The sequence below is a fragment of the Hippoglossus stenolepis genome, chromosome 17 (genome assembly GCF_022539355.2).
Source record: "Hippoglossus stenolepis isolate QCI-W04-F060 chromosome 17, HSTE1.2, whole genome shotgun sequence".
In the NCBI taxonomy this organism is placed as follows: domain Eukaryota; kingdom Metazoa; phylum Chordata; class Actinopteri; order Pleuronectiformes; family Pleuronectidae; genus Hippoglossus; species Hippoglossus stenolepis.
The window spans coordinates 18,635,236-18,655,914 of record NC_061499.1 but is presented as its reverse complement, the minus strand read 5'-3'; the positions used below and the strand labels follow the sequence as shown (position 1 = coordinate 18,655,914).

The 20,679-nt window shown below is 42.4% G+C and overlaps 1 protein-coding gene across 5 annotated transcripts in view; it reads left to right on the top strand.

Moving 5' to 3' along the window:
• The window catches only part of arid1ab (AT rich interactive domain 1Ab (SWI-like)), a 69,078-nt gene that overhangs the window by 25,751 nt on the left and 22,648 nt on the right, over nt 1-20,679 (top strand). For 4 of the 5 annotated variants that reach the window (XM_035183126.2, XM_035183124.2, XM_035183122.2 and 1 more), the window contains exons 2-4: nt 8,948-9,169; nt 11,658-12,422; nt 14,002-14,118. In XM_035183126.2, coding sequence (XP_035039017.2) covers nt 8,960-9,169; nt 11,658-12,422; nt 14,002-14,118 — 1,092 coding nt within the window. In that variant the 5' untranslated portion in view covers nt 8,948-8,959. The remainder of the gene's footprint in view (nt 1-8,947; nt 9,170-11,657; nt 12,423-14,001; nt 14,119-20,679) is intronic. The other variant, XM_035183123.2, reaches the window with a different exon arrangement.

Here is a 20,679-nt window from a genome sequence, read left to right as displayed (position 1 = left end):
TCTGTAACGCAATATTTCAGGTGGACCTCAAGGGCATTTCTTCAAATTTGGATCAAACTTTCACGTGGACTTAAGGTTGACTCAAGGTTACTGTGAGCTCCCTTTTAAAATTGTTTGGCCATCTAATCGTGATAAAATCCACTCAATATCTTTTTATTAAATTTCTTCAAACACTTCACTACATTTATTGCAGGAGTCTGGACAAACATACATCTAAACTGCAACTTCACTCTTTAGCAGAGGCATACAACTGTGAGGCGATAATTCTGCTTAATAACTTTAAGAGATCATCAAGAACCTTGATGACACCATCAGTTTTTTTTTTTTTAACGTGACAAGTAAACTGACTCTTTTACACCAAAATTAGCGGGTATACGCAGACTTTTTAACTATAAGAAAATCCACTTAAAAGGCGATTGACTCATTTCCCATTGTCAGTTGAAGAGTTTTCCTTTGTGTGTATTCCCCGGCAAGTCATGTTCCACGTCACAAACATGCTGGAAACTGAGAAGCTCTCTCATCTTTCTGTCTTACCAGTGTTGCATCTTGCACAATGCGAAGAAAAAAAATAACTGTTGCATGTTGTTCCCAAGATGTAAAAAACAATAAGTACACAAAAGTTTATGGATATTTATGGCCCAGTGCCCGGAAATTCAATGTGCATCATAAAGTTGCATAGAAAGTGTTTTGTCTATGCTGCCGGCATAAAGTAGAAGAAATTAGTGCGGTCACCTGAGTGTCATGAATGGCATATTTCCATCACTGCCAATCAGAGCCGGAGCCAATAAACACCACAGAAAAGCTATGAAGGTATGTGACGTCTACTTTAAGCTTCTTGTCTGTGGGAATAAGATGTCCCCAAATGGAAGGGACCCTTAAAGCAGCAGTCTTTCCTGACTCCTTTCAAATCAGCCCTTATTCATGCAGGTACAAAGAAGTTATTTTGACTCCCATCGTTTTGTTGTTGTTGTTGTTGTTCTTAATCCACGTAAAAGGCTTTTGTCTCCTCATCTCCCAGTGATGCGAAAACTGATTTTGTCATACGAATGTGCAAGCCCCCTTCTTCCTCTCCTCCCTCAACATCTTTTGAATTCCTTGGAACAGCTGGGCGAACATCTGGGTGAGTAGGGTGCTGCTTCCTCTTTTCGGTGTGGATGATAGCACCAGCAGGCACTGGCTGCCGCTCCTCCACCCAGCCCAGCTCCTCCTCCCTGTTATCCAGAGTCATGCAGCGGTCAAGTCCAAGTTGGATCTTCTCAGGTTGCAAGGAGAAGGCAGTCTAATTGCTTAATTGAGAACATGGCCTTTTTTTCCCCCCTGAGCTTCTTGTTGACTCTAGATCTCAGGTATGGATCATTCCTCAGCTGTTTGCTCAAACCAGTCGGCTGTATTTAGCTTTCCCTAAAAGCTAATTTTAGCAACTAGTCTAGATTGTTTTAACGCTTTATGACTGGAAAAAGAGAACCATGCTGCTCTTGTTGCTAAGACTCTGCTGTGTGGTCATGACTTATGAAATTATTTCTAACAAGGTTACTCAGTCAAAATGTGCATAGTGATATCTCTTTTTAAAGGGTAACATTTCTATATTTAAAAGGTTAAGATAACTGGTCAATGCACATTCAGAGGATATTTTTTTTACACCCAGTTCTTTTAAGAGCTAGTGGATGTTGATAAAATGTTAATTTCTAGTGCAGCTGTGAGTCCCATGACCAAAACAATGCCCTTTTTAATACTTCTCTGTGAAAGACATACAGTGGAATCCAAATGTCTGATGGAAAGTTTTTGCACAAGAAAAAGAGACAAACTTACAAACAGCTATACAAGAACTTTAGAACTGTACAAGGACTGAGTAAGGATTCTTAGGATTTATGTTTCAAGCAGAAATACCTGATAGTTGTCATTCGAACACACGCACACATATTTGAATCTTTGACTTCTTTAATTTCAAGTTCCACGCTAAACTTGTTACAGGCTGTAGTCTTCTTTGGTTTGTCGTGCTTTCCCCAGCTAATGCAGTACTATCTGTATATTGTCATCCCAAAGAAGCTGTGAAGTCTAATACTCAGCCTTATATCCTTTGTTTTTGAGGACTATCTAACCTTACATTCGATTTAAAGTTGTCTACTTGTCTGGAGATGTTTTTCCAGCACGACTCCTCGCACAGTGGGGAAATGTCAGATGAGAAAGTGGATGAGGAACAATGTCCCTTGTCCTGGAGCAAAGTACTTAACCCTTTACTCCTGCAATGGTTACATTCGAAGCTCTAACAGTGAAAGACAGGTCACACTGACCCTCTCCCACTGTGAACGTGGATAACAGCATTAATGTAAGGTAAGCTGTTGCTCCAGCAAAGTGCACAGATTCTCTCGACTAGCTCTTTGAAACAAATCTCAGTGCTGAAATAGAGAAAGGGGCTCGATATCCTGTAACTTCTCTTTTTTCACATCATGTGATGCGTGTGACTCCACCAACCATATGAGGGTGGCCATAGCCGGCGTGTGTTGGTTGCTGTTGCTTTGCGTGTCGAAGGGCTTTAACGCAGAACAATGGTGTGTGTTCTGAGCCGAGGCCATGTGGCCCTGTGGTGGATTAAATTAGCAGCAGTTGTTTGTCGTCTGTCCCCCCCGGTCCATCTGCTCTGCTCGGCACCGTGGACTCAAGCTCCACTCTCAGGCACTGCTCCAGACCCCTCCCACCCCCCTCACCCAACCCCTTACAAATCCCTATTCCCATCCCCATGTCTCTCTCTCTTTCTCTCGCTCACTCACACACACACACACACACAGACACACGCACACACAGACAACTTTGAATAGTTGCAATATCCACCAGCAGCCCAGTCATGACACAATATACTCGGTGCAACCTCGTCTGCCAAGAGTGCTCTGGCTTTCCTCTATGCAGATTAGCCATGTGCTAATTGTGATTATTTATTTATTTTATTGTGGAAGAGGGGAAAAAAAGGGAGGGGGAGGAGTTTCCCTCAGAAGTGGATTTGATGAGTGATCTGGAAAAGGAGACAGGGGTGTGAGTCGAGTTGGTGTGAGAGTTTGTCCTTATATGTGGAAAGTTTGTGATCAACCTTTCTAAAACTGTGTTGAGTGTGCAGAGACACTTAAGGAAAATGTTGGTCTTTCCATAATAAGCTGATTTTAGCGAAAGGATTGTACTGACCTGGAACTGACTCTGATGAGAGTTGTTTTTTAAAATAGAGTTCCATGCTTGTGTTTATTGTACTAGCTTAAGTTTGAAAAATAATTAGTTCTCCTTCAAACATCTTATCTGTTGAAAGCTGAATCACAGTTTACATTGATGGACACTGAATCGTGTGTCCATACTCCCCTTGATTTATAATCTGCTTAATATTTCCTGCATGGACAAAATAAGAAGACAAAGACTGGCAAAAATACTGTTTTTAATATAATACTACATCACATAGCTATGAAAACGTACTATTGATATTATGGAACAATATTCACTCTTTCACCACTCACAGTTCTAGAAAACAGCGAGTGGGTTGCTGCAAAGCTTTTTTTCACCTGCCTTCAAGGGAATCCCCCTACACATATCTTTTGATATTTTTCTTAAATCGGGAATTTTGAGTAATAATATTGTGGAAATATTCAGCTTCTGATTTAGGGTTGGAAGCTATTGTAGAAAAGTTAACATTTGCTATTTTTGGAACATATAGAGAGAGAAAGTACACAAGTTTGTTAGTAGCTTACTTGAGCTGTTTCGAAGAAGGAGAGAAATAGGTGTAAATGTTTTTGTTTGTGTAAAATGTATTTATTTTCTGATTCTCATTTTCTCATTTCTTTTGTTATTGAAAATCCACTTGATGTAGCGTTTGCGTAACAGTGGAAACTGTGGCCTCAACTGACTAATGCAGAATCATGAGAAAATGTTAAAACATATTGTACATAGCAAACTAATTCAATTACTTCAATAATACAATTACAGTTACTTAAGCAGCAATTTTTTAAATATCAAAAGTTTTATGATATTAGCCACCATAAGCTACTGGTGATATCAGACAAAGAAAGGCTGTAACATTGAAGCCCCTGAGACTCCCCTGTCTGTTTGATTGTAAGAAAGATAACATTAAAGCTACTTGACAGATTACCACAAAACTTGGTGAATGGATGCGATATGGGTCAGGGAAGAACCCGTCTGGAGCAGATTCGGTTCACGGGGTGGAGCCAGGAATTTTTGTTTCACTTTCTTAAACATTGTGAGATAGATTTTCAACAATTTCTCAGGGAATAATTCCTGGATCTTGATGAAAAAACAGGCACGTTTATGGGACTGATGTCTGAGTGTGGAATTTGGTGCAGCTTGATTGAATTTAAGGTGCCTTGGCGGCAGTTTGTGTTTTGAGTACCATTCTAGTTGTCAACTTGTTTTGTTATTGCCTGCTAAACCGATCACTCGCTCTGAGAATTACTGTGATTTGTCATTTCAAGGCAGCTCAACCACCAGCAACTTAAAAACATAAGATCAGACAAAGTCCTTCATGATATTTATTTGACAGACTGGACTTTCTCCAAAATGAGTCATGAAAATTAAAGTTTGCCTGTTTTCATCTACCATTTATCAGTAAAACAGGTTAATTACAAAATGCACCATGTCGGGTCTCATTTATAGGCATTATACACCATATTCTATGAACTGTGAGATCATATATATTAGATTCATATTTATATATTGATGCTTAGGGAATGATGTATTATTTGTAGTATAGCATGTGTAAAATGAGTAGTTATAAGAATGTAATTAGACAACCATTGTTATAAGTTTTCAACCCTTAACTTTGACTTAATTTCCAATGGCTAATTTTAGCAGCACATGGCAGCTGCCACGTCATCGTGTCAGACCTCGATAGCAGTCATTTGTGTTTGAAAGCGCAAGGACTCCGACAAACTCTCGACTCAGTTTCAGAAAGTGAATGCTGTATCGTCTCCCCACATTGTCTGCCTAGCCCTTACCACCTCCAGCCACTGCCAGTTTCCTGTCATACATGACTTTCTCTCCTAAACCTTGAGGACTGAACAACCATACAGATTCTGATTTCCAAGCCAATGAATTAACAAGTTTCATGTGGGAAGATTACATGAGTCCTTATATTAAGTGTCTAGCATTCGCGTGCATATTTTTCCACATTGAAATACATTGTCCCCTTTTAAATAGAAGAGCAAAAACGGAATGGAATTAACACCATTCCTTCTATTGACATGATTTTCTCAGCCTTGTACTTCTAACATTTCATACAATACGACTTATAATCATGTTAGCTATGATTAAACTCTCAAATTCAAATGTTCAAGGTCTTTACTCAAGAGCAGCAGTGCTCCAGGTGCCCTTCCGAAAAGCCACTCAATCTATAACAAAGAGGCACAAGAACAGAGCCCTCTATGGCAGTCCCACACCTGTGAGAGGGTGTAGAGGTTGTTTAGTATGGTTGAAGTACACACACTAAAACCCAAAGAACTTGGCCAAAGCTCTCTGGGAGGACTTGTAATGGTGTGTCAGATGTGAACAACTTAAGCAATATGAGGAAAATGCTGGTAAACAGATCAATGGAGGCCCGAGTGAGCAGCAGGCAGGCCACAGCTATCCCCCAGTCTGCAGAGTGAAAAACAGCAACCTCCTGAGCACGTTTACCAGTATGGATCCCCTGGATTTATGATTGACTGTGCACCACATCCTTTAAAAACCATTGACATGACATGTTAGGCATGTTATTACTTAATAGTGAGCATGGTTTAAGCTGGTGTCCCACCCATTTGTTACGCATTTATTATTGTGAACTCACGCCACAGGTCAGCACAGCATGTAATGAAGCAGGTGTGACCATGCCTTTAAGGATACGTCTGGTATATTACAAGTACATACAAATTACTATGTTGTATTCTTGAATGAATAGTGAACAATTGACTTGAACTTAAATAAATTATCTAAATAGTTGGGTTGTAGAAATGGTAGTTTTCAGTTGATATAACTAATCAGTCAATTGTTTCTAAATTTTGCAGCTTGATATGTAGATAAGACTTTAGTGTTGATTAATTAGAATATTCCTTTAAGGATCTGATTACCCACCTAAAATAATTGTATTTCTTTGTTTTGGGTAGATAGTAGTAGAAGTAGTAGTATTAAATAGTAGTTTAAATGTCTCAATTCATTTTACCCCTTAACTCGTTTTATTTTTACTAATTTGTTTTTTTTTTAATGGATATCGGTGCAAACTATCAGATAATCAGCCAATATTTTGTAAATATTTGTATATAAAAGTGATCGGTAGTTCAAATAAATTAGTGATTGCTGTAAGGTACATATTGGTCTCCCACTTGTCGACACAGTGCACATGTGTCTTTGCTATCTCATCACCTGGTCAAATGACCATCTTTTGAGTGGTTGTTAAACGAGACATGAGAGCGAGGTGAGTGGCTGTTTTGGTAACGTCAGCACAGATCCTCTGTCCACGTGGCTCTGAGAGCTGGAAACCCTGATTGTCGTTGAGCTGTACTTTTCCAGCTCTCTCTTTCCCCCGCTGAGCCGGGCCCTGAGCTGTTGGGCTACTTAATGGAAAAGCGGGTACACACACAAGTCAGCCAGTGCAGACATATTCTCACCACCGGCGAAATATCGACTGAAATTGGTGAGGGAAAAGGTTGGGTTGTTTAATGGCTTGGCCATTGCAGAGAGATTTTGTCTGAATGAGAAATAGAGTTTACCTTTTTAGTGTTGCTATTTTGTAGTCTGTTAGCATGCGAGACATTTTTCATGAGGATTGGGGGACATTAGAGGGTGATTCAGGCCTCGGTGGCACACTTTATGGATGACACAGGAAGCTCAGTCTAACTGCTTAAGCAGCTCATTAGGAAAGAACTATAGCATATTTCTATCCAGTGAAAGAAGTGGCTCGGGCCTTGGTTGTGGGAATGTGGAGGGTGTGTTTTGTTGTTTGCCATAATTGGACAAATACACCTGTCTGAAATGGATTGAAAAGTAGCAATAAGGTGGCGTCTGCTCAAGTGTTTCCCACCAGTCGTATTTAGGCTAAGCAGTGTGGTGTGTGGACTCTCAGCCTGTCATGATGTCAAGTTTGGGGAGGTGGGGGGGGCATAGTGCCGTTCTTCGTAGACTGGGGTTAAAAGTGCATTAGAGGTCACAGGAGAGTGTCTACAGTGGCCTGCTACCTCTTCCCCCCATGGTGCGGTTGGTAATGACCCTTGGGAGCGTAGTAACACCCCCCCTTCTCCTCCTCCCTTCCCTCCTTTCTCACACACAAACACACACAGACATACACACACACACAACACACAAATACTCTCCTTAACCTGGAGGAGCTCAGGAGTGTGTGGCCTGGGGGAGGCTACAGGGAAAACCTGGAGTGGAATATGTTATCTTGCATAATGTTGGTTGACCGCCCTGACAACCTGTTGATCCAGCCCCCCCCCCCAACCTCCAACACCTACAGTCTTCCCCCAACGCACACATACACACACACACCAGCCTACTGCTGAGCGGCCCCCCACCCGACCTCCTCTTTCTCACTGCACCACTGTCATTCATAGAGTGCCAAAGCCTGCTGCTTTATTAAAGCCCAGGAAGAGCAAGGCCTGGCCCAGGTTCAAACAGCAGTGCAGCTGGGACCTGTTACATTTTCGGCAGACTGCCCTCTCCGTCTCGCTGGCTATAAATAGCACCGGTGGTTGTCTCCCTTAACCAAGGAAAAGAGGTTTTTGGGGGGGAGGAAAAAAACACACACACAGATTAATAACCGTGGGAAGCAATGAAAGCTTTGTGTCTGCTGCCTGAGGTCAGCAGGCCAGGAGGTGTTGCTACTTCAAAGCCCCCATTGAGGCTCATACTTGCAGACGCCGCCACGGTGGGTTTGATGCGAGCACACAGGGGCTGCAAGCTGTGTGATGAGTTGATGGCATTGGATCGTGCCAACCAGAGTGATCCCCATGTTTCTTCGAGCCCTTGTGTGAATTTTTTTTTACTCTGGAGGATGACATTGCACCCAATTTTTTTCAGTTGTATTAATTTTTCATTTCACTGGATGAGTGTTGTTTTGTTTTCGGGGTTTTCCATCAAACTCATCTCCTGTGCACACAGACACACCATCATAACGCACTTTATGGCCTTGGCTCCAGCTGTTGACTGGTGAGGCTACCTCCTTATGAACCCACCTTCTCTTCCTCCTCGGCTTTCTGTTTCCAACATTGGTTCTCCAGCCAGAGAAAGCTGTCTGGCCCAGTAAGATTGCCTGCACAGGCCATGTGGATCTCCCTGAGTCCAAGCAGGCCAAGGTCAGCCCCCACAACCACCACCACCACCCCGCCCTCCATCCTGACATGGCTCCAGCTGAGGGGTGGGCTCAGCTCCAGTCACCGCAGACACTTCCACTTCCTTAAGCTTGTTTTCGTAGAAACCCTCCCCGACGTCTCCACCGTAACAGTATCCACCCACTGGCACAATGATCTCTTGGGCAGGGAAACGCTCCTGGCGGATATAGTGGGCCTATTCATTCATTCATAGCCAATTTTTTCCCTTTTCTAGTAGGAAAGTAAATCCACTACTGTTTTTTTTCCCTCCCCCTCCTTCTTTTTGTTCTATATTTGCTTGATTATACTGTGACTGGTTTATGAGATGACGCTTGCGCGACACTCTGCAATGGAAGACTCATCACTTGGGGTTTTTGCCGAGTAATGTGTTTTCAAGAAAACCTCCAAACGACTCGGGCTATATTTGATCTGGACTTTTTGTCATCTTTTCTTGGATTCTGAACTATCAGTGGCATCATTACAGAGTCTGTTGATGTGTCTTGCTACAGAGTCTTATAGGAGTGAATGACAATTATCTTGGCTTTGGTGCCAGAATTGCCGGTCTATCCATCCACTGTTTTAACTCATCGATTCAATGTGCTCTCTGTGTTGTTCAGCCTCCAAGCCCAATGGACCAGGTAGGGAAGATGCGTGGCCAGCCATATGGAGGACCCAACCCCTACTCCCAGCAGCAGCAAGGGCCTCCCACAGGGCCTGGACCCCAACAGGGAGGCTCATACCCAGGCCAGGCCTATGGACCTCCTGGGCCTCAGAGATATCCAATGGGCATGCAGAGCCGAACACCCGGCACTATGGCTGGCATGCAGTACGGACAGCAGGTTGGTGATAATTGAGATCACTTTCTTATTTCAACCTTGTACGACCCCGTTTAATGTGATTGAGATGCTTCTTTGCATCTCTTTAATTGAAACTCCAGCCCACTGATTTATACTCTAATATCATTCTCCTGGATCATTGAGGGAAACTGCAGGTTCTTCACCACATTATTGAGGTGATCAGAAATTCTTGTTGATTTATCATTTGCAAAATCCCACTTTGAGTTTAGAACAGACGGTCAGGAAAACGGCAAATAGCTTTTGTTAATCTCCGTATCTTAAGTACAAACCATATTCAGATGATATATATTTATGAGGATAGATGTGTGTTGTCTATTTTGGTTGACCTCAAAGTGCAGCAGGTTAATATCTGGGACCGGAGCCAGGTTGGTCAGGGGTAAAAGATTGCATCAAGTTCAACAAGTCAAAGGCAAATTTAAGTGAGCAATCATAAACACGAGTATTGCAATGAACAAATATAATGTCACTATGTTGTGTAATGAGGAGGAAAACTCAGATATTAAATGGCTGCTTTGGTTAAGAGGGCAGCATATTTAAGAGCAGGGAAGTGGATTTGTCCAGTCCACTTTTGACAACTGTAACATGATGTGACAGTATGGCACTCCGTGTTCTCTGAATGGAAGCGCCAAACCTGGTCTGCTTCTGAATGAACTGAGGAAATGATAGGCAGGGGCTGTAATCACCAAAACCCTACGCTACATCTCTGTTGGTAGTAAGACAAATTAATATATCAAACAGTACATTATTCAAAGTGGAAGACGTCCTGCCTGATTAACTTTTGTGGTACGTGTGGTGCACAGCTTCGTTTAAAGTCAAGACCACAAGTTAATATGTTTACATTCCTGTAAGTTGAGGCACTAGAGTGTTTATTTGGTGAGTAACTGAGTGTTACAGGGATGTTGGAAATGGTAGCTTACAGTAGCTCAAGGAACTTTAGGGAACAAGCTCATTGGACATCACACACAAGGTTTGAGAAAGTTTGCAGGTGTTTAAACTGAGATTCTGTTTAATGGCAATTACTAATGATCAGAATCGTTTAGGATCTTATCACTCCAGTCTGAAAAGGAAGTTTAGCTTCAAGAAAAAAAGCTAAACTGGCTCTGTCAAATTGTTTTCTTGAAATTCTCTAGCACAACAGCTGACTGTGTTTCAGACAGGATCATAGACCACCAACAGAGTTAATGAAGATCCTACAAACCCAAAATTTAGCATCCGATTCCACCTGAAACCGCAAATGGAGTGAAAATAAAAGCCCTTCCAGGTTGAGCCTCATGTTGAGCGGTTCATCAATTTTTCACTGTCTGGTTTATTTTCATGCTTCCAAGCAAAAGTTGGGGAAATCTTCTGTGTCTGCCGGCACAGTGGGCAACATATTCTGACAGCGTTGTCCAATTGAAAACTGCAAACATCCAGTTTGCCACAGTTACCCACTCATAGCTAGGAATAAGCCCCTTCTTGAACTCTCTTAGCCAGGCAGTCCGTCTTAACAGAGAAATGCATGCAGGGAATCCCGTAGAGTGAAGCCTTTTCTTCCACATCCGCTGTCTGTGGTCTTGTGCCCATTGTGTGATGTGATTATCTCATACTGGCCTGCCTGGTGTCTGACCGTGAACTCGATAAGTGCCCTGCAGAGAAGAAAACGGCTTCCCTCCCTTTGTCGGACTGATACAATACGGCCACTTCATGTTGTTTTAAATGTGTGGCAATTCTTCACTCGTATTTTCTTTGAATTCTTGAGTAGCTGAGAACCCTCCCCAAACAACGTGGCTTTTTTTTTTTTCTCTCCTTCCTCTCCTTCCTCTTCTTCCTCTTTTATTACTATGTTTCCTCACAAGGTCAGCGCTTTCTCTTTCCATGCTTCTTGAGGGTAATGAAACGAAAACGCTGTATTGAAAAGCTTTCGGCGCGCAGGATCGGATAGAATATGAAAAGCCCCATATTGAAGTTCAAGGAGATGAAGTCAAAACTCAATTTCTATTTTCATGGCTGTAATTTAAAGCAATACACAGCTGAATACCAACACTTAGATGGCTTTTCTTATGCGGCTTGACTGATCAGTTTATATCAAGGAACATACTCCTCTCTCTTACAGACAGAGAGAACAGTTGTCATCTCCTTTTATTCTGAGTAAGATGAAGAGATGCTCTGATTACTCTGCTGAGAATGAAGGGTAAAAAAATCAAAGAGGTGACTTTGGATATTGGGTTATTTTTATAAATTTTTTCGTCTCTAGAAAGGATGCTGTCAGTGCACAGACTATTTTCAGGTAGTGATTGATATTCCACTGAGGGGCTGAGGATAGTAAACCTGTAGTAAAATCTGTGATCTACTTAAGAAAGCTATTTATGTTCACAGGCAATTCAGCTATGCTGGGTTATTATAGTTATACTCGAGCCTTGAGCGGTCTTCCCTTTTTTCCCAAGGAGAACTCTTATCGATCCTACCTGATCTTGTTGTTGTTCATTTTTAGATGTCAACCTATGGACAGCAGGGCCCCGCAGGCTATGGCCAACAGAGCCAGGGATACTATGGTCAGCACGGCCCCCCAACTCACCCTGGCCAGCAACAGCCTACTTATCCTGTTCAACCACAGGGAAGCTCGGGACCTACCTACCCTCAGCAGGGCCACCCTTCACAGTCTCCTGGCCAACATGGGCAGACAGGACCCCCTTACCAACAATCGCAAGGTCCCCACGGCCCTCCCCCAGGACAGCCTCCGTATAGCCAGCCCTCACAGTCTCAGCCGGGACAGCCACCTTACGTCCCTCCCCAGCAGCAGCAGTCGCAGCAGCCGCCTCAACAGCAGCAAGGTCCTGGTCCCCAAAGTCAGCAGGGCCCTCAGGGCCAGCCTGGCTACCCACAACCCCCAGGACCAGGGCAGCCACCACCGCAGCAAACCCCACAACAACAGCAACAGCAGCAACAACAAGGGCCCCCACAACAACAACAACAACAACAACAACCACAGCCACAGCCAGGAGGTCAGCCTCCTCAAGCCCAGCAACCTTCAGGTCATCAACAGGGTCAAGCATCACCTTACTCTCAGACACCGCCACAGCAGCAGCAGCAGCAACAGCAGCAGCAGCAGCAACAACAACAACAACAACAACAGCAGCAACAACAACAGCAACAGCAGCGAGAGCAGCAACAGCAGCGAGAGCAGCAACAGCAGCGAGAGCAGCGAGAGCAGCGAGAGCAACAGTCATCATATCAGAGGTTTCCACCTCCTCCACAGGTAACTACACCACACAGCTCTTTGAGCTCACTTTAGCTATAATGTGCTGTGTCAGCCACATCTGTGTTTCCATAACTGCTTGCAGCAGGAGATCGCTGAGCTGACCCATGCTCTTTACATTTGCTGTACTGTATCAGGGCCTTAATGAAGCCCTGGCCTGCCTTACAATATTAATGCAAACCAAAAACTGTCTTCTTGTCATACTTGATTTTAGTGTGAAAAACATGAATGAACAAAATGAAGTTTTCCATAACATAACACATCAAAAGACGTGTTGGATCTCTATAAGGATCTAAATGTGAAACAGCTATAGGAGGTTTAAGGCTGAATTTGTTGCTTAACCCCTCAAAGACCTAAAGCGCCCTCTAACAAAGCACTCTGAAACCAAATGATTGTTTGAAGGCAACCTACTAAAACCTTTATTCATTAGCCTCTGAAGCAGATAGAAACATTAAACCATTGAGCTTAAACCGTTTGCTTTTATTGTAAATCATTGCCTTTGCCCCACAAACTGGATACGGCAGTAAAAAAAAAGCCCATGTGTCAACATTTTGTTTCATTTTTTTAGTGCTTGCATTTCAAAAAGGTTATTAAAATTTGTGCAGGGGCAATGGTTGACAATAAAAAAATCATTGGTTTAAACTCTTGAAAGGTTTAATTTAATGTTTCTATCTGCCTCAGAGGCTGAGAAATGGAGGTTTTAGTGACCCTGTGACTGTGTGACAGCAGGCATCAGACAGGTCAATCTTTATCGCTGGCTTGCGGTGATACTGGCTCGCACTTTCTGAAATCCTCCTTCCCCCTCCTCCTCCTCTAACATGTGTCTCACCCTGAGCCTTGGCCAGCGGCTCAGAAGGCATGTGGAAGGCATGTTGTCATTGTTGTTTTCATCTGAGTGACTGCTGTACGCTGCTTCAGTGTTGTTCGCCTTGCATTGGCCATTACCCATTGTTTTAACTGCAATATTATAACTTTTTTAATATGGGCTTAGATTGCTGAAGAAACCTAGATGTATACTTTTTCCCTTCGTGCACTTTTCCTTTCTAAAGTGGATTTCATCAAATCCTGATGCATTTCATTAGTTTTGGCTCTAGAAACAATAACAACATATTGAAGGAATCTGGTTCTAGGAGAGAAGAACACAGATATATGGTCTTAAATATGTTGCATCCAGTATTAATGACTTCCTTAAAGTTTAATTATTTAGTTAATTAAAGAGGCTCCAGTCTTTCCATTGAATAGTAAATACAAAGAGTTTGAAAACAGAACACAACATCCAGTGAAACATTTCAGATCAAATCAAATTTCTGGTATAAAGAACATTAAGATGAAGCAGCAGGTGATGCAATGAGATGTAAAGTAAAACACAGCTTTTCCTGTGCCACTTCTCTCCTATGGTGACGCTGCTAGGCCGTCATTTCGCTCGTCATTTATCCAGCTCAGCTGAGATCTGTGATTTGTATGCGTGTGTCAGCAGTTGTATTTTCCTGCACATATCATAGAGCCAATAAGTAGTAACACGATACACGATGTGGAGACTGGAGATCACTGTATCATGTGTCTTTGTCTCTGTGATCAGGAACTCTCCCAGGATTCATTTAGCTCCCAGTCCAGTGCTCCTCCTTCCAACCAGCCCATGGCCTCCAGCAAGAGCAGTCAAGAGGACAGCATGCAGGGTCGGCCATCCAGTCTGCCGGTGAGCCCCATTGTCATCTTCATCTAAAAGTGACTCGTGCTTAGTGTAGCAGGGTTTCATCCACTGGACTTCACAGACACCAACCACCTCTTTAATTTTTATTAATATAAGTTATAGTTTTTACTCCGATGAGAAAAGTCAGTCCAGTATTTGATGATCTTTCTCTCAGCTATGGCCAGAAAATGCAGTCGGTTAAAGCAATGGACATCTTGTCATTAGAGCTGAATAAGGGATTTAACATGGAATTTGTAGACCCATGTTTTAGTCAAGATGTTGACAACCCGCACACGATCAATCTCATTCCTACCTTTTCTTGATGGATTTCTTTTTCTTGCGTGGATTCTAGTACAGACAGACAAACTGCTTATGGTTTCATACTAAGCTGTCAGTGTTAAGGCATCCTTAGTAATTAGTGACTGTGATGACACTGAGTGACACTGATGCCAGTCCTAATTCAACTCCAATGAAGGACCAGTAAATTCGGCGATAACGTCGGATAAGTTGGATTTAGAGCTCAGTTTATTTCTCGGAACTGTTGTCTTGTCACCAAGTGATTTGCTTTGTTCTATAATGCAGGAAACATCATTGTACAGCAGTAACAGTTATCCCATAGTCGTAGACACAGTCATAAACCAGCTTTGCATGAGGAAAATACATAGAAATGTGAGGGAAATATAGTTTTTTTTTGGGGCCACTGTGCACTTGGATTGTCGACCGACCACCTGGATTCAGCTGCAAAAATCTATTCAGAGCAATCTGATAGACATTTAATGCCTTCTCAGAGCTGTAACGACTGTGGGTATTACATGATTTACAAGAGTAGAATCAATATTTAGTACTTTGGACTTCAGACACGCGTGGATTCCCAGCTTTGTTTACTATTGTCTGTTGATGTGTCTGCTAAATTACTGACATGAGTCAGTAATTCAAAGCTGTACATACAATTTCAACTTGCTTCCTAACATTTTTCAATATAGCAATATCTGGATATGAATGACACAGTAATTACTAAAACTTGGATTGAAGTATAGTAATATAACAGAAAGAGTTACCGAGTGCATCCCCTCAATCTTTCTAATATAGATCACAAACCTTTCCTTTCTCTGCTGCCTCTGGCTTCCACACACACACAATACACAACAACAAGCTGATGTCAGGAGTGTGTACGTGTTCAAGCAGCGCAGGTTTCTCTTGACCTTGTTAAAAAAAATCTGAGATGTGTGTGTGTTGGGTGGGGGCATTTCTGCCAGGAAAAATATTGTTGAAAGTGAAGTAAATCTGGCGTCTGATAGCCCTCTGGCTAAGATAAAGGTGAGAGAACCCCTTTTCCCTCCCCTCCATCCTCCCTGTTAAAGAGGTGTCTCGCTGTAACACGTTGCAGTTTCCATGGCAGTGTTTATAGGTCAGACTGCAGAGCTAACCTCATTCTAGGCCTCAGGGAAGGAGAGTGAGAAATGAGATCATTAATGAGAGAGAATGAAAGTGAGAGAGTGGAGTCAGTGGCGAAGGGTGGGGGGGTGCAGGATTGAGGGAGTGCAAGCAAATAACTTCAAATAGTGTGAGTGATTGGTTGGAGAGGGAGATTCTGTGAGGGAGGGAGGGAGGGATGAGAGGCAGCGCTGTCTTTGCCAGTAGGGGATGCCCTCAGGATGTGTTTCCCTCCTCTTTTATTTATTTCTCTTATTTATTTATACAACTCTCTGCGGGCTCAGCCATTGGCCGAGCAGGCCAGGCCAGCGCTATTTTTATTTTTTGTATTTTTTTTCCTCCCATCCTTCTGACTTCTTGGGGATTCCCTATCTGTGCTGTGTGATTGGCTGAGAGAGTCATTAATCTGGCTAAGGTAGAGCTGAACAGATCTCCTTTCTCCTCCTCCTCCTCCCCCTGCACCTCTATGGAGAGCATATGACACTGTGTGCAGATTAGGCCACACTAACTGACAGTAATCACTGTGACAGCCGCAGACAAAACAGCTGACTCCTACAGGTGTGATGAGTAGATGTGCACCAGTGATACCTGTTCTACCTGGAAGTGGAGCTGCTTTGATATCCAATTACGCACAAGCTCTGCCACAGATAAAGAAAAGTGCAGGAAAAGGGAAACTCCTATTTGCAAAGTTCATAGAAATACATTAAGAAGAGTTTTCATGATTATGAAAGCTAATTACAGTCCTTCATTAGGCCTAACTCTGTTCTATATGTTCATGAACTCTGAATTATCAAAACCTTTTACTTGGTTTCCAGAGTTTAAAAAATCTTGAATCAAAAGATGACACAACCTATCTGGCTGCGTAATCAACAAACAATTTTTGAGACGTTAGACGCGTAGCATCACTAATAAGATGCCTTTCCATTTAATATACAAAGGGATTAAATGTTCTATGACAGATGTCCATCAATTTGATTCCAGAGATGCCATTTATGAGCTAAGTGTAGATCCAAATAACCAATACCAAGGGGAAGGGGGTGTAACGGAACTACCTGGTGATTCTGGTTGGCCAGCATGGATTTGCTTTTACTGAGTGAAAACGCCGACGTTTTACAGATCAATAAAACTGTCAAAAATAAATGGAGATGGTCTTGGCTCAGAGAAACGAGAGAACGGCAAACCTTTCAGTTTGTGGTGCAGAAAGATCAGGCAGCTATGTGTTTATGCATGTTTCACCACAGGAGAGTGAGAATGGAAGTAATGACAAAAAAGTGGCTGCATCAGAGAAGAGCAGCAATATATGTGTGGACAGTTTCAGCTAAATTCTGAAATCACATGTAACAACCTAAATTCGCAATTCGCAACAAATTCGCAACAAATTTAATATTCCACATTGACTCAGAGAGACACTGACATGACGAATGTCAGTGTCTCTCTGAGTCAATGTGGAATATTAAATTTGTTAAAGTGATAGTTCACCGAAAAGGGAAAATCCCCTCATTATCTAATCACCACTATGCCGATGGAGGAGTGGGTGAAGTGTTTGAGTCCACAAAACACTTCTGGAGTTTCAGTGGGAAAAAGGCGTTGCAGCGACCTCTTCTTCAGACGTAATAAAACAACAGAAAAAACATAACATGCCTCCATACTCCTCGTGTGGTGTCATCCAAGTGTCTGCAAGCCCCGACATTCATATTAGATGCGAAACAACGTCATTTACACCGTGTTTTAAGCCTACATGTCCTCTGATAGCCCCCCCGGAAGAGCGTTCACGTACCCTCGAGCAACTAGGAACACCGCACACACTCTCACCCAAGGGCTCGCGCGGTGTGCACGTTCGTGTGGCTACCTCCCCTAGCATCGCTACTTCCAGTAGACTTTTGGGCTTAAAACTTGGTGTAAATGATGCTTGGATGACACCACTCGAGCAGTATGGAGGCATGTTGTGGGTATTTTCTGTTGTTTTATTACGTCCGAAGAAGAGGTCACTTTGGCTGAAACACTGTTTACCCCTGAAACTCCTAAAGTGTTTTGTGGACTAAAACACTTAACCCACCACTCTATCGTCATAGTGGTGAGTAGATAATGAGTTAATTTTCATTTTTCGGTGAACTATCCCTCTAAGATGGAAGTATGTCTGTTCCATAATTGATCATCTATCAATATTGCCTTAAAAATGTTGCTAATATGGAAATACCCTTTCAACAAAATGAAACACTAATACATACATGAGGTTTAGTTTGTTTTGTCAAAGTGGGAGAATCATTTTGTTGTAAAAGTTGTCATGTAGTTCATAGCTTAATATATAATAAATTGATTCTAAAATAATTATCATATTGGTTGTGAAATTGGAGAATTGACACTGGCGTTAAAGTTTCAAATGATGTGTCGGAGCTCCACAACAAGCAAACACTTCTCTTACCTCTCCGGTGTCATATATTCTAGGTGATCAGTGTTCATACATGTTTGTGCATATCTACTTATGAGGGTAGTGTTGGGTAGTTTCTTAAATGAAATTGTATTATGTCGACCAAATAAGGATGATTTTCAAATTAAGACAAAAAAGTTTGTAGCATATTTACAGTTTTGATTAGATAGACAATAGTAGTATATTTTGTAAGGACCTGCAGTGATTTGTATACATGTATATATTTTAACATGTTTTAATCTGCCTAAAAACATGTTTGAAAACAGAACCAACAGCAGCTGAGCGGGAAAGCCACATTTAGCTACTTGAGTTGCAGAGCCAGCCAGACATCACCTCATCCAGAGTACATATGGATCTGTTTGAGCCAGGTGCTAAAAAACCCAGCGTCTGTTAGGCTGCCGTTGAGGTGGGAATAAAGGGAGTGCAGGAGGCTCAGCGCCTGCTGGAACGCACCGGTAGGAAGGCAACAGTCTGTTTGAGAAAAGGGTTGTGGATAAGTGTTGGAGGAGGGAGGGAGGGAGGGTGGAACAAACACACAGGCAGCGATGGTGGAACTAGCTGAGCAGGTCCAGCTTGTTTTTACCCTGGCTCCACGACACGCTTGCACAGTTAAACTGTTGAGCATTGAGTCAGTTCCCAGGAAATATGTTGTCTTCTTAAAAAGGTCTGGGCACTTAGCTGATGCTAATCTAGAAATAATCATAGTGAATGCTGCACGATTAGTAGAACAACTGGAAAGCACTGGTCTCGAAATATTCCTGTGACCTAATAACATTCAAGGAATTTCCAGGAAAGGAATGAAGAGCAAAGAGGAGGCAGAGAAAGGACTTTTTTGTACTGCTCTCTCTCTCTTAAATGCATCACATAATTGACTTAGTCTATAATGAATAGCCACTTTAAAAGGTCCACTCCACCATGTTCATACATTTGAACTTTAGACAACTTGTTATGAGGAGAACAGCAGAGCCTGTAAATTTAAACAATTATGCAACATCCTTTGGCGGAGCTTTAGAAAATTTGAAAAAAAGAGTGTCATAGTGATGTCATCAGGTTTATCTTTGTTTCAGCTTTGGAGGTCTTGGAGGTCTGAAAGAAGGAGGCATCATATTGGAGGTTGTGGAAGACCTTTTTATTCTAATCTGTCCCACACAATTCACGTAAAGTGCCTACAGATCATGTATATTATGATTTGGCACTGGACAAATAGAATTCAATTGAAAAGTACAGAATTCATGTAATTCTCCTTTCATATAAAACCTTAATTTAAAGATATTTTTTGCCCTCCATTTTTCAAAATAATCTCATTCCACACAACCTTTGTTTTACAAGATATCTTAGACCAGACAGAACACAAAAATGACTACAAACATTCAAACAAGCATGCCGGGCCAGTAGGAAGTGATCAAGTCTACATCAACGATCCGTCAAATACCAGAGAAGAACAATGTGGTCCAAGTGATGCAGTAAATGTAGCAGTGACACTTGTAAATAGACCTAGAAGGGCAAACCAAATATAGAGTAAACCGTATAAAGCCGCTGTTGTTGTTTCCGGCGCATGCACATTAGACAAAGAAACAGTGGACATATGCAAAATAAGCTGTGACGTCATCTACATTTTCCGAATGCTCTGTGTTACATGTGCTCTGAAACTGGATCTTTTAAAAATCTGCACTTTGGAAGGCGTTTGTAAAAATCTCTGTTTTATGACGTGTTGAAGAGAGGCCCAAACGCAGAGGCAATTTTTTTTAAAACCATAAGTCTTTAAGTCTCCTGTCCGGTATTTTTATTTTGGGAAAATAATTATGATAGCATTTTGGTGTGAAAGTAAGCCTTGGCCCAAAGGCCCTCCTTCGTCATCATGCCTCCAGAAGAAGTAGAGCAGCAGAGTCTTTGCTGTCACTGTCAGGCTTTCATGCTCCCTGGATGTGACACTTCCTCTTCATGTCAACCCATGGGAATAACCACTAGACCACCTCCACCCTCCTAACCTTCCTCCCACCTCTCTCTCTTTTCTTTTTTTTTTTTAAATCTCCTTGTCCTCCCCCAACTCTTTTGTACACCCATTCTCCACTGTGGGCCTAATCCCAGTCGGGACCGCCCCATCGGTTGTGGTGCTCCTCTTCTCTGATGTGTCTGAATGGCGTCCACACTTGAGAGGAAGGTCACATGTTGGTCACACACTCGCGCTTGAGTTTGTTTTTTTCTGTCCCCCATCCCTCCTGTTCCTCTCGCCTTCCTGAACAAGAGGCTTCATCTGGAGTGGCTTTATCTAAAAGGAAGAGCCAAGGATTTATGCTGTCTGCTTAATTTGTGTCACTGATTTATATTTCCCTATTAACTACGGCGTAATGGAGTAGATGTACTTTATTTAGCCCCACTTAAATTTCACTGCCTTTCACAGCAAGTAGAATATGTAATAGATAGGAGGCCATACAGTAAAGCACATGCAGTGTTGCCTTTCTATGAGTTGACTTCTGTTATTTAGATTTGTTATAAGGTTTGATTTGACCCTCATCAACTGGGGTGCCTACTTTGGTGCTCGTCTTCCCGCCTTGTAATTCATCACTACATCACTGACTGTCACGACCCCACCCTGGCAAGAATCCCACTCTAACCCGGTTCATTTGCCGTCTCAAAGACCACCCACTTTGCAACCCCCCCCCCCCGCCTTAATGACCTTTAATGTTATGTGCCAAGCCTCCCGG